Source organism: Garra rufa, chromosome 7, assembly GCF_049309525.1.
Source record: "Garra rufa chromosome 7, GarRuf1.0, whole genome shotgun sequence".
Classification (NCBI taxonomy): domain Eukaryota; kingdom Metazoa; phylum Chordata; class Actinopteri; order Cypriniformes; family Cyprinidae; genus Garra; species Garra rufa.
In genome coordinates this window covers 2,683,690-2,697,928 of record NC_133367.1, presented here as the reverse complement: position 1 = coordinate 2,697,928, position 14,239 = coordinate 2,683,690, and the positions used below count along the sequence as shown (strand labels likewise).

Here is a 14,239-nt window from a genome sequence, read left to right as displayed (position 1 = left end):
AACCCCTAAATGAATATACAGTACTGCTGGTAATAAAAGTTGAGTTAAACCCTCCGCCTCATATGGTGAAACCATTAGAACGTCCACTTCAAGAATGAAACTGACAGAGAACAGGAGCAGGACGTGACTGAAAAAACTCTTACCCCCTGAGGGACTCCTGGCCCCTCCGACGGACCCTCTGTTGCACCTCCCCCTCAGATTTTCCAGTGAATCGACTGGCCTGGATGTCTCCATCTCCTTGCGCCTGAGCCGAATGCACCGTGGCCCACCAGATCGCGGCCCATCCGAGCACCACCTTGGCCAGCTTCCACACTCCCATTGGCCCCTGCTGTGCGACTCCTGAAGCGCCGTTAAACGTGCCTCACCTGCAATAAAACTCTTCCTTTCCAATGAGATCTTCAGAAGCTCGTGATCCAAGAGCACTCCAGGCTGAAGTCTAAAAAAAGAGAAGACAAAATGCATACCTTTACTTTTATTCCCTTTACTGCTTAGCCTATTTGGCATATATACAGTGAACATACGAACAAATGCCCCCTGTCATAAATTTAGCCATTAAATCGCCCACAGTCGATGATGGAGTTTTTTTATAAAGTCTAGTATTATTCCAGGCAAACCGTATGGCTCTTTAAGCGCCAGCTTGCATCCTTTTACAGGCCCACTTAGACTGTCTTAGCGTGTTGAAATAACCAACTCTTGGCCAAGACTGGACTCCTGGTTTTGTCCTCAATCGGCTCATTAAAAATAAGATTTTAGAGTAAATAATGGGCCTCCGAAGATTTAAAGCCATGGCAGAAACTGGTTTCAACTTCAGGGGGGTGGCAAAACATCACTGAGATTTTACAGATTTCATTTTCAGCATGATATATGTGACCTTGGACCACTAAACCAGTCTTATATTTGTAGCAATAGCCAAAAATACATAGTATGGGTCAAAATGATCGATTTTTCTTTTATGCCAAAAATCATTAGGATATTAAGTTCCATGTTCCATGAAGATATTTTGTAAATTACCTCCCGTAAATATATCAAAACTTAGATGAGTAATATGCTTTGCTAAGAATTTCATTTGGACAACATTAAAGGCGATTTTCTCAGTATTCTCTGAGTTTTTGGCACCCTCAGATTCCAGATTTTCAAATGGTTGTATCTCGGCCAAATATTGTAACAAACCATACATTAGTGGAAAGCTTATTTATTCAGTTTCGAATCCAGGGTCCATGGTCACATATATTTGTGTTAAACATCTGCGAAGGGAGCATACTGCTTAATAAGGACATTCTTTGACAAAGGTAAACTGGATATGTCTCCACAGACTTTTATTATATGCTGATTATAATATATTTCACTATACAGCTCTTTAGATAGAAGCCTTTGCAAAATGAATGCTGCTTTACATCAAAGTTGGTTAAATGAGAAGATTGTGATAATAAAGTTAGTTAAATTACAGTACACCATCTAAGATGACAGGTCTAGTAAGTCTGAGAAGGAAAGTTTGAAGAGTTTTCAAGTGGGCGGGTCTAATTGCGGTGTGAACATAGAAAAAAAAACACATCAATGAGCAACAGTATATTTTATAAAGTATGTACTTTGCATTTTAAATAGATTTGATAATAACGTTTGCGAAATGAATTAATTAAAATATAATTTTAAATCAAAAAGCCGTCTGTTTGGAGTTAGTTTAATGAGAAGGTGATGGTAAATTTGCTTAAATTCGTCTGAATTTGTCAGCTCTGGTAAATCTGAGAGGGAAAGTTTGAGAAGTTTTTTTTAGGTGGGCGGGGCTAAACGCGGCACGAACAAAGAAAAAAAAATATCAGTGACAACAATCGTCTTTCGAAGCCTTATCATTATGAATTACATCGTCCGCTTTTCCGCTCGTAATGACACGCTGACACAATTTGACATCTTGTACTTTAATTAAGACGCTAAAAAAGACGGCACGTGAGCGTTTCCTTTGTGAAGAAAAGAAAAAAAAACAGTCGCTATGAAAAAAAGTTGAGTTTGCTGAGGTAAACGCGCTTGTTGTGTAGCGTACACACTTTAGGAGAGATTTCGCGATTACATTAACTGGCTTCCAATATTCCTATGATAAACTGTAGTTTTTGCGTTTTACTGTATTTTAACTGTTTCCAAATGTATATTTGCATTTGTAAATCGTGTAAGGTCTATTTAACCAACTTTTTGAAAGTTTAATCTCTTTTAAAGTTACTTTTTTTCGAGTTTCTAAACTTTTTACAACTTTTCTCAATCTTTTCCCATCTTTAAACTTTTTTTCTATTCAGTCGTGAGCCAGAAAAATAGTTTTATTTGAGTTATTAAATGAGTTAGTCGGTCAACAGACTGTAAGGAAAGAAACGCCGGTTGGCGTCCCCAAGGATTTTTTTCCTCAACTTTTTTTTTTTTTTTTTTTTTTGCAAAGTAGCCAACTTCTCAATCGCCTTTAAATTCGTTCTTTTCCACATTTTACATTAAAATCGCCGTGCATATAACGAGTCTCGTTGAAACCGATGCAAATAAACCGTGCGTAAATAATCAGCATATTGAAGCAGAATTACCTTGATGTCTTGGAGTGCCTGGAGGAGTCCGTTATTGTCACGGGATATGTTCCCCTGAATGGAAAACTGCACTGTAGCCCTTGTGAGAAAGAGAAAAGTAAGTGAATTACCCTGATAGGTCGAGGGGAGGTGCTTTGGTCGAAGAGCCACAGAGGAGGGGGTTTGAACCCACTGACTGTCCCCCTGCAATGCAACCTACCATTATTTACACGACTGAAAGAGTGAAAGAAAGAGAAAAGCTAAGTATGTTTGGTAAAAGCGTCTCCTGCTGTATAAACAATAGGATCACTCGTTGTAATCACTGATTGATGTAATATTGAGGCGGATTGATTGATTAACTGATCTACTTGTGTTTGAAAAAGCTGGATAGACCTACACATGAAAGCCACAACAATCATGAGGCAACATTGTATTACCTGACGTGAAAAATAATAGTATTTAAAATGTTTGTAGTAGCTTTCATTTTTAGATACTATTTAAAGCAACGAAAACAATGTAAATGCTACATAAACATTAGAAACTATATAAAAATATATATCTATATCTCTCTCTCCCTACACACACACACACACACACACACACACACACACATATAAAATAGTGTCTTTGTTAAAAATATGCAGTATATAAATTAAATGCTACATAAAGCAGCATATATATGACCCGCTTGACCACAAAACCAGTCATAAGGTTAAATTTGACAAAACTGAGATTTATACATCATATGAAAGCTCAATAAATAAGCTTTCTATTGATGTATGGTTTGTTAGGATAGGACAATATTTGGCCGAGATACATCTATTTGAAAATCTGAAATCTGAGGGTGCAAAAAAATAAAAATGCTGAGAAAATCACCTTTAAAGTTGTCCAAATTAGGTTCTTAACAATGCATATTACTAATCAAAAATTACATTTTGATATGTTTACAGTAGGAATTTTACAAAAATTCTTCATGGAACATGAACTTTACTTAATTTCTTAATGATTTTTGGCATAAAAGAAAAATCAAAAAGTTTGACCCATGCAATGTATTTTTGGCTATTGCTACAAATATACCCCAGCGACTTAAGACTGGTTTTGTGGTCCAGGGTCACATATAATTTACTATATATATATATAGTAAAAATGTTTTTGTTTTGCATTTTTATTATAGCATTTATTTAGCTTTTTTGCATTTTACAAGAATTTTTTTTCTGTACAAATTTATTTCACAACAATATATATATATACATAGTAAAAATGTTTTTGTTTTACAATTTTATTGTCGCATTTATTTATTGTTTTTGTTTGCATTTTTAATGTACAAAATATTTTTCTCTGTACAATTTTTTTACAACAATTTAAGTGAAATATAAATGTTTTAAACATTTACATGAAACTGCACACACACACACACATATATATATATATATATATATATATATATGCAGTTTCATTATATATATATATATATATATATATATATATATATATATATATATATATATAGTAAAAATGCTTTTGTTTTGCATTTTAATTGTAGCATTTATTTAGCATTTTTTATTGCATTTTTTAAGTGTAATTTATTTTTCCACAACAATTTAAGTGAAAAGTGAACTGAAAAAGTTTTACATTCTCTTAGTATATGTTGATTTTATTTAATTATATTCAATTACATTGTCAACACAACAATTTGCGTGGAAATGTTGAACCGAACATTTAAAATGGTCGTAGTATTTAGTATGAATTTTTTTTTGTACAAATTTTTTTCACAACAATATATATATATATATATATAGTAAAAATGTTTTTGTTTTACAATTTTATTGTCGCATTTATTTATTGTTTGTGTTTGCAGTTTTAATGTACAAAATTTTTTTTTTCTGTAAAATTTTTTTTACAACAATTTAAGTGAAATATAAATGTTTTAAACATTTACATGAAACTGCATATATATAGTAAAAATGCTTTTGTTTTGCATTTTAATTGTAGCATTTATTTTGCATTTTTGATTGCATTTTTTTTAAGTGTAATTTATTTTTCCACAACAATTTAAGTGAAAAGTGAACTGAAAAAGTTTTACATTCTCTTAGTATATGTTGATTTTATTTAATTATATTCAATTACATTGTCAACACAACAATTAGCGTGGAAATGTTGAACCGAACATTTAAAATGGTCGTAGTATTTGGTATGAATTATCTTGATTTATATGGTTTTGGCATGATTTATACAGACTTTAGTTCTATAGCCCATGCGAAAACAACAAAAAAGTCAACTTGTACAGTTAAAGTAAAACATACTACATTGCTATGACTAAAAAGTCAAACCAAAGCCGACGGAAGGTCATTCGAGCTCAACGCGTCGTCATTTTATCGGATATTGCAAGGGTGAACAATCCACTGTTAGCCAGACAAGTTGAAAAGCTTTGTTTTCTCACTCACTCTTGGCTAATTTTAATTAGCTGTTAGTGACGACACGCCACCTGGGTGGTCAAACAGCTGAGCGCAACCCAAATGCAAACGACAACGTTGTTGAAACTGCGTCAGCAGATGCCTTTGTTGTCTGAGCGTTTTCAAGAACGGCCTCCATCACCCTCACACTTATTGTAAAATGTAAAAACGTGGGAGATTTGGTTAAAATACATTAGTTCCCAAAGTCGTAAAAGTTAATTGAAGAAACCAGCGCGTAACTGCGTTTGAGCACATCGCCGACGTCATGTAAAATACGTCCACAGGCCTTTAGTGCTAGCGATGATTTGCGGTGTGTTTTCCGATCCCCCTCGTCTTTGGAGCGAGCGCAGTGGAATGAGATAGGAGCAACGTTCTTGGCAGAGACGTGTTTCTCCGAGACCCACGCGGCTCACCCCTAAACAGAACCACATTGTGCGCTGAGCCCGCTTTCCCTTTTCTTTTGACTCCCCCTCAACATCTGACAGGTTGTGTTGAACAGTATGTTTTGCGCCCCGAAGAGGATGCGACATCCAGAGTCTTTCCAGGAAGGCGTTAAAGAACGAGACATTTTCTGACTAATCCCGTGACTGTCTTGGGGATTATAAATTTACGAAATGGTAAACACGGCCTGCTTTCGATTAATGTAATACTTTCCTTATTAGTGGCGCTTGCTTAGCAAGCAGCACTGTTACTTTCGTTTATGGTGACTGGAACAAACATGTGCTCCAGATATTCAAAAAATAGTCAATTTGCAGAAAATGTCCTCACCCTCGAGCCATCCAAGATGTAGATGAGTTGAGTTTTGTTGGAGAACCGTGGCATTACGTCACTTGCTCGTCAATGGATTCTCTGGAGTGAATGGGTGCCGTCAGAATAGCGTCCAAACGGCTGATAAAAGCCTCACAATAGTGGTTAAGTCCATCAGCTAACATCTTGTGAAGGGAAAAGCTGTGTGTTTGTAAGAAACAAATCTATCATTAAGACGTTTTTGGCCAAACTATGAGTCCTTAATCTATAATAACACTTGCTCCGGGTCTTGTGTTTTTGCAGGAAGCATTGGTTTGAAGTTAAAAACAGCTTTATGATGGATTTGTTTCTTAGAAGCACAACTTTTGTCTTATCAAGATGTTAATTGATGGACTGGAGTGGTGTGGATTGCTTGTGGATTATTGTGATGTTTTTATCAGCTGTTTGGACTCTCATTCTGACGGCACCCATTCACTAACGTGACGTAAAGCTATGTTTATCCAAATCTGATGCAGAAACATACATCAGATTCTCCAAATCAGATTTGGAGAAATGTGGCATTACGTCACATGCTCATAAATGGATCCTCTGGAGTGAATGGGTGCCGTCAGAATGAGAGTCCAAACAGCTGCTAAAAACATCACAATAATCCACACCACTCCAGTATATCAATGAACATCTTATAAAGCAAAAAGCGTTGTGTTTTGTAAGAAACAAATCCTTCATTAAGACGTTATTAACTTAAAACTGTTGTTTTTGGCTAAAATGTAAGTTATAATATATATATATATATATATATATATATATATATATATATATATAAATAATGCTTCTTCCAGTAAAAAAGAGTCCCTGTTGTCTATCATATCAAAATCCACCCACATATTATTTTAGATTTTGGACTGTTTTGCTTTGGATTTCTCTCCTGATTCATGCGTAATGTATAGAGGACTCATATTTTAGCGGAAGCAATGGTTTAAAGTTAAAACATCGTTATGATGGATTTGTTTCTCAGAAACATAGCTTTTGGCTTCTCAAGATGTTAACTAATGCACTGGAGTGGTGTGGATTACTTGTGGATTATTGTGATGTTTTTATCAGCTGTTTCGACACTCATTCTGACGGCACCCATTCACTGCAGAGGATCCATTTATGAGCAGATAACGTAATGCCACATTTCTCCAAATCTGATTTGGAGAATCTGATGTTTGTTTCTGCATCAGATTTGGAGAAACGTAGCATTACGTCACTTGCTCACCAACGGATCCTCTGAAGCGAATGGGTGCCGTCAGAATGAGAGTCCAAACATCTGATAAAAACATCACAATAATCCACAAGTAATCCACACCGCTCCAGTCCATCAATGTACATCTTATGAAGCAAAATGCTGTGTGTTTGTAAGAAACAAATCCATCATTAAGACGTTATTAACTTAAAACTGTTGTTTTTGGCTAAAATATAAATCCACAATCCATAATAATGGTTCTTCCAGTAAAAAGGTCCATCGCCTGTTGTCTTTCACATCAAAATCCACCCACTTATTATACAGTTTTTGAACTGTTTTGGCTTTGGATCTCTCTCCTGATTCAAGCAATACTATGTATAAAGGACTCGTATTTTAGCGGAAAAAATGTTTTGAAGTTAAAACATCTTTATGATGAATTTGTTTCTTAGAAACATAGCTTTTGGCTTCTCAAGATGTTAACTGATGGACTGGAGTTATGGATTATTGTGATGTTTTTATCAGCTGTTTGGACTCTTGTTCTGACGGCACCCATTCATTTCAGAGGATCCATTGTTGAGCAAGTGACGTAATGCTACATTTCTTCAAATTCTGATGCAAAAACCAACATGTACATCTTGAATGGTCTAAAAGTAAGTACATTTTCAGCAAACGGTTATTTTTGGAAGAACTATTCCGTCATATATATTTTACTGAACAATCAAACTTGCGTTTTCAAACAATAATCCACAAGAAATCTTGAGAAGACAAAAGCTGTGTGTTTGTAAGAAACAAATCCATCAAGACATTTTTGGCTAAAATAAAAGTCCTTAATCCATAAAAACACCTCCTCCAGTGACAAAGTCCATCTCCTGTTGTCTCTCACATCAAGACTTTGGACAGTTTTGGTTTGTAAACAGTGCTTAATCTGTGCAGATTAATTTAAGCAATGTTATGGATAGTACATTTTCAGCAATGCCCATTTTTGGGTGAACAATTCTTTTAATAATGCTCTCCAAATGTGTTCTGGTCTGAATCAGGAGACAAATCTTCACAGATCAAGCATTGTTTACAAGCCAAAACAGCTCTAAACAAATGTGTGGGTGGATTTCGATATGACAGGACAACAAGAGATGGACTTTTTTAGTGGAGGAAGTGTTGTTATGAATTACGGACTCATATTTTGGCCAGAAGCAATGGTATGAAGTTTTAAAAAAAAAAAAAGTCTTAATGATGGATTTGTTTCTTAAAAACACACAGCTTTTGTCTTCTCAAGATGTTAACTGATGGACTGGAGTGGTGTGGATTGTTTGTGGATTGCTGTGTTGTTTTTATCGGCTGTTTGGACTCTCATTCTGACGGCACCCATTCACTGAGGATCCGTTGGTGAGAAAGTGACGTACTGCTACATCCAAATCTGATGCAGAAAGATACATCAGATTCTCCAAATCAGATTTGGAGAAATGTAGCATTACGTCACTTGCTCATGAATGGATCCTCTGGAGTGAATGGGTGCCATCAGAATGAGGGTCCAAATAGCTGATAAAAACATCACAATAATGGTTCAGTCCATCAGCTAACATCTTGTGAAGCAAAAAGCTGTGTGTTTGTAAGAAACAAATCCATCATTAAGACATTTTTGGCTAAACTATGACTCCTTAATCTATAATAACACTTGCTCCAGGTCTTGTATTTTAGCAGGAAGCAATGGTTTAAAGATAAAAACATCTTTATGATGGATTTGTTTCTTACAAACACACATGTTTTGTCTTATCAAGATGTTAACTGATGGACTGGAGTGGTGTGGATTGCTTGTGGATTATTGTGATGTTTTTATCAGCAGTTTGGACTCTCATTCTGACGGCACCCATTTCTGCATCAGATTTGGAGAAACGTAGCATTACGTCACTTGCTCACCAACGGATCCTCTGAAGTGAATGGGTGCCGTCAGAATGAGAGTCCAGACATCTGATAAAAACATCACAATGATCCACAAGTAATCCACACCACTCCAGTCCATCAATGTACATCTTATGAAGCAAAAAGCTGTGTGTTTGTAAGAAACAAATCCATCATTAAGACGTTATTAACTTAAAACTGTTGTTTTTGGCTAAAATATAAGTCCATGAATCCATAATAATGCTTCCTCCAGTAAAAACATCCATCCCCTGTTGTCTCTCACATCAAAATCCACCACGTATTTTGGATTTTGGACTGTTTTGGCTTTGGATTTCTCTCCTGATTCATGCGTTATGCATAGAGGACTCATATTTTAGAGGAGGCAATGGTTTAAAGTTAAAACATCGTTATGATGGATTTGTTACTCAGAAACATAGCTTTTAGCTTCTCAAGATGTTAACTGATGGACTGAAGTGGTGTGGATTACTTAAGGATTATTGTGATGTTTTTATCAGCTGTTTGGACAATCATTCTGACGGCACCCATTCACTTCAGGGGATCCGTTGGTGAGCAAGTGACGTAATGCTTCATTTCTCCAAATCTGATGAAGAAGCACACTCATCTACATCTTGGATGGACTAAGGGTGAGTACTTTTTTAGCAAATGCCTATTTTTGGGTGAACTATTCCTTTAGTAATGTGTTCTGGTCTGAATCAGGAGAGAAATCACAGATCAAGCACCATTTACAAGCCAAAACAGTCAAAAACAACTCTAAACAAAGCAAATTTTCATTTTTGTAAGAAATATCCTTTTAATGACTTCTTAAATTATGCCTTATTGCTTTTTGTGCCGTATTTAGAAGCCAGGACATCCAAAAACCTACCAAATATTACTCAGTACAAGCTCTCAATGCTTGTAATTAAATTTGCATGTTTCGGTCCACTTGTTTGTTAGAGAGGCAGTAATTACAAGCAGGATTCGAGGTGGTGTTGTGCTAAGGCTGATGTCTCTCCTAGAGATGGTGTGTTTATGAGAGATGACAAGTCCTGCATAAACCCAGATGATGATCCAGTTCTTTTTATATGGTTCTGGTCCCATGAAGGAGCCCCTGTTTCACTCCTCTATTAATCCTGTCAGTGCCTCTTTGATAGTCTTCTTTTTGTAAAAGAACACTATGTTTCAGCAGCGCAAGGCATTATATAAACAAGAATCGCATTTTATGCGGGGCCTTTTGAGTCATAAAAGAAAAACAAGCTAGAGCAAAAATAAATATGGTGTAGTCTAAACAGAATTTTTTTTTTTAAGTTTTTTGCGATCTCCTAGCATGTCTTTTCTGCTCACCATGGCTGCATTTGTTTGATCAAAAATACAGTAAAAATAGAAATATTGTGGAATAATATTAGAATTTTCAAATAACTGTTTTATATATATACTGCCACTCAAAAGTTTGGGATCAGTAAGATTTTTAATGCTTTTTTAAAAGGACTGCGTTTATTTGATTAAAATGCAGAAAAAACTGTGATGTTGTGAAATGTTAATGCAATTTAAAATAGTGGTTTTCAATTTTAATATACTTTAAAATATAATTTATTCCTGTGAATTTTCAGCATCATTACTCCAGTCTTCAGTGTCACATGATCCTTCAGAAATCATTCTAATATGCTGATTTATTATCAGTGTTGGAAACAGTTGTGCTGCTTAATATTCTTTTGAAACCTGTGACTTTTTCCAGGATTATTTGCTAAATAAACCATTAAAAAGAACATCTATTTAAAATAGAAAACTTCTGTGAAAATAAACACCTCGTTCAAAGTTTGGGGTCAGTAATTGTTTTCTTTCTTTCTCTCTTTGAAAGAAATCAATACTTTCATTCAGCAAGGCTGTGTAAAATGAATAAAAAGTGATAGCAAAGACTTATATTGTTAGAAAAGATTTCTATTTTGAATAAATGCTGTTCTTTTTAAACTTTTTATTCATCAGACATCCCAAAAAAATATTAAGCAGCACAACTGTTTCCAACATTGATAATAAAAATAATAAATCAGTATATTAGAATGATTTCTGAAGGATCATGTGATGCTGAAGACTAGAGTAAGAGCTGATGACAATTTAGCTTTGCATCACAGGAATAAATTATATTTTAAAGTACATTAAAATAAAAAAACTGTTATTTTGAATAATCGCAATATTACATTTTGTCTGTATTTTTGATCAAATAAATGAAATTTTAATGAGCATAAGAGACTTTAAACATTAAAAATCTTACTGATCCCAAACTTTTGAGTGGCAGTGTATTAAAACGTATTTTATTCCTTGTGATCAAAGCTGAATTTTCAGCATCGTTACTCCAGTCTTCAGTGTCCCATGATCCTTCAGAAATTATTCTGCTGAGCTGCTGTTTAAGAAACATTTTTACTTATTATCAATGATGATATTTTGGTGGAAACGGTGACACATTTTATTTTTCAGGATTTTTGATGGATAGAAAGTTCACAAGAACAGCGGTTATTTGAAATAGATATCATTTGTAACATTATAAATGTCTTTAATGTCACTTTTCATCAATTTAATGCGTCATGTAGAAATTGCATAGGTGTTTTCCTCTTCACAGGCAAGTATTATATCTAAGAATGAAAGAACAAAAGGCTGTTGATTGTCTAAATTAGACTTTTTCCATGTAGTTTTCCCAGCAGTTGACTAATTTTTGTCTTTTTTTTTTAAGTAGAAACATAGTTAACATGAATAAATATGACCTTGGACCACAGAACAAGTCATAAGAGTCAATGTTGTGAAATCTGAAAGCTGAATAAATAAGCTTTCCATTGATGTATGGTTTGTTAGGATAGGAAAATTTGGCCGAGATAAAGCTATTTGAAAATCTGAAATCTAAGGAATCAAAATACTGAGAAAATCGCCTTTAAAGTAGTCCAAATTAAGTTCTCAGCAATGCATATTACTAATCAAAAAAATTAAGTTTTGATACTTTTATGGTAGAAAATTTACAGAATATCTTCATGGAACATGATCTTTACTTAATATCCAATGATTTTTGATCATTTTGACCCATACAATGTATTTTTGGCTATTCCTACGAATATGCCTGTGCTACTTAAGACTGGTTTTGTGCTCCAGGGACACAAATCATAACTAAGAAACCATCAGTTTTCCAAAACTCATATAGATGCTCCCTTGAACTTGATGAAACCTCAAAGAGTTTCTTCATCTTTTAGGAAACTAGATACTTCTATAGGCCCTTACATACGAAGAATCTCAGCTGAAATCCGTTATCGGTGCGTCTCAGAACATCACAATTGAGGCCGAAGCGAGACACCCCTGTCATTTATTTTGTAAAGACGTTTGATTCAAGCCACATGGGGAACGCTATGCACATTAGTTCTGTGCAAACTATAAGCATGCACATCCTGAGAGTTTCTTCTTTCACGGACACATCTAGCGAGGTCAAGAAAAATGACGCAAGAAACGGATTTATGCCCTATGTTGTCAAGTATTGAGTCACCAAATGAGGTTTGGACTGCTTTCAGATCTGGGTTTGTGGTGGCGACCCTCAGGGGTCAGGGTGGAGCGTGACTCAGTTTTGAGATGCTCCCTGTAGTCAGGCGTTAAAAGAACCATGAAAGAATCGACTTGACAGTAGAAATTTACGCGTCTTTAAGTATATGTTTTAGTTGTATAGAAAACAACAACGCAAACATATTTTGCTAAACATCTTATTTTGTGCTCCACAGAAGCCAAACGGGTTTGGAGCGACACAATCGAATAAATGAGGAGCTGAGGAAATTTGTGGTCGTCGCATGAAGGAATCCGCCATTAAATCTCCCATAAAGTCTTTGAGTTTCATTCTGTTCATTTCCCCAATCATCAGAGGAGCGCTAAACTCGCTATTTTGGGAAGCGGCGCTTGCGTCACTCAAGAGCTTTGTTCTTTCAAACACCTTGTTCCTTTTTATATATTTCGAGTAATGTTAACCTCATCTTCCACTGAGGCAGCTGTAGACCTCCAGTGATGTAGCGAGGTAAGAATGCACAACATCAAAGGCAGAAAGAAAGATGTTTTCAACCTGCAAGACTGTGTCATCCTGTAAAACAGGGAAAACAAAGACGTCCACCAATGCCAAACACCATCACGTGCCTGTGAATTGCACACGTGAGAACGGCTCTTGTATTGATAGTGCATGTTAAACGAGATGTTTACACATTGCTTACTTCAAATTACCAAGAAAAGGTGAGTAAGAGACAAAGTTGGGTGAGTTTGGGACTCACTGGGGCATGTAGAAAGTTCCCAGAAGGCAACTTCCACAAAGCTAGAAATGTCGCGTTAAGGAAGAAAAGGGATTTGGCAGCGAGGCGGAATTCCAATAGAGCTGCATGGAGCGTCTGCTTGTGAACTGCACCCCGTGCTAATGGATTTCAGATGTACCGTGTCTTGCACTCTCATGCGCGCATAAAACATTCTGTCGTATGGGAATCTAAGAAACGGCAGGAATTTGCTGCACAAAGTCGTAGCGAAACCTAAAGATGTGTACGTCCTGACTCTATTTTGACTTGAAGTCATAAACGCTCAAATGCATTGCTTATTTTAAGTGGTGCTCTATTTCCGTTGTGTACTTTGTACATCGAAATGGAGATAAACAGTGCAAATCGCACGGAATCTCCAGGTAGGAAAGAATCCTGGCGACTCCATGTTAAACATTTGAGCAACTTTTCAAAAAACCTCTTGAGTTGCCTCAAGTTGGTGAGTTTTTCAAAAAAAAGGATCCTTTGCTACTTCTGCCACAAGTGTGCGTTCAGAAATGACCCATTAAAATTAGTCGAATTAGGTTATGAATCACAAAAATGGAGTTGGAAATGTCAAACTTGGCATAAAATTTTGGGCTGTTCCTCAGATGAAGTTATAAGATAATTTGTGACACTGGACCACAAAACCAGTCATAAGGGTCAATTTTTAGAAATTGAGATCTATACATCTGAAAGCCGAATAAATGAGCTTTTTATTGATGCATGGTTTGTTAAGATTGGCCGAGATGCAACTGTTTGAAAATCTGGAATCTGAGGGTGCAAAACATCAAAATAAACTTTAAAGTTGTCCAAATGTCCAAATTTAAGTTTTGATATATTTATGGTAGGAAATTTACTAAATATCTTCATGGAACATGATCTTAACTTAATATCTTAATGATTTTTGGCATAAAAGGAAAATGTGTAATTTTGACCTATACAATGTACTTTTGGCTATTGCTACAAATATACCCGTGCTACTTTAGACTGGTTCTGTGGTCCATGTTCAAAGATTAAGATATAAGATCATTTGTGACCCTGGACCACAAACCCTCTTAAGTAGCATGGGTATATTTGTAACAATAGCCA

At 35.5% G+C, this 14,239-nt stretch overlaps 1 protein-coding gene across 1 annotated transcript in view; it reads right to left on the bottom strand.

Annotated features, from left to right (window-relative positions):
• The window catches only part of fbn2b (fibrillin 2b), an 83,232-nt gene extending 82,913 nt beyond the window's left edge, over nt 1-319 (bottom strand). Inside the window, exon 1 of the mRNA XM_073844561.1 lies at nt 144-319. Coding sequence (XP_073700662.1) covers nt 144-319 — 176 coding nt within the window. The remainder of the gene's footprint in view (nt 1-143) is intronic.
• Between the last annotated feature and the right edge of the window lie 13,920 nt (nt 320-14,239).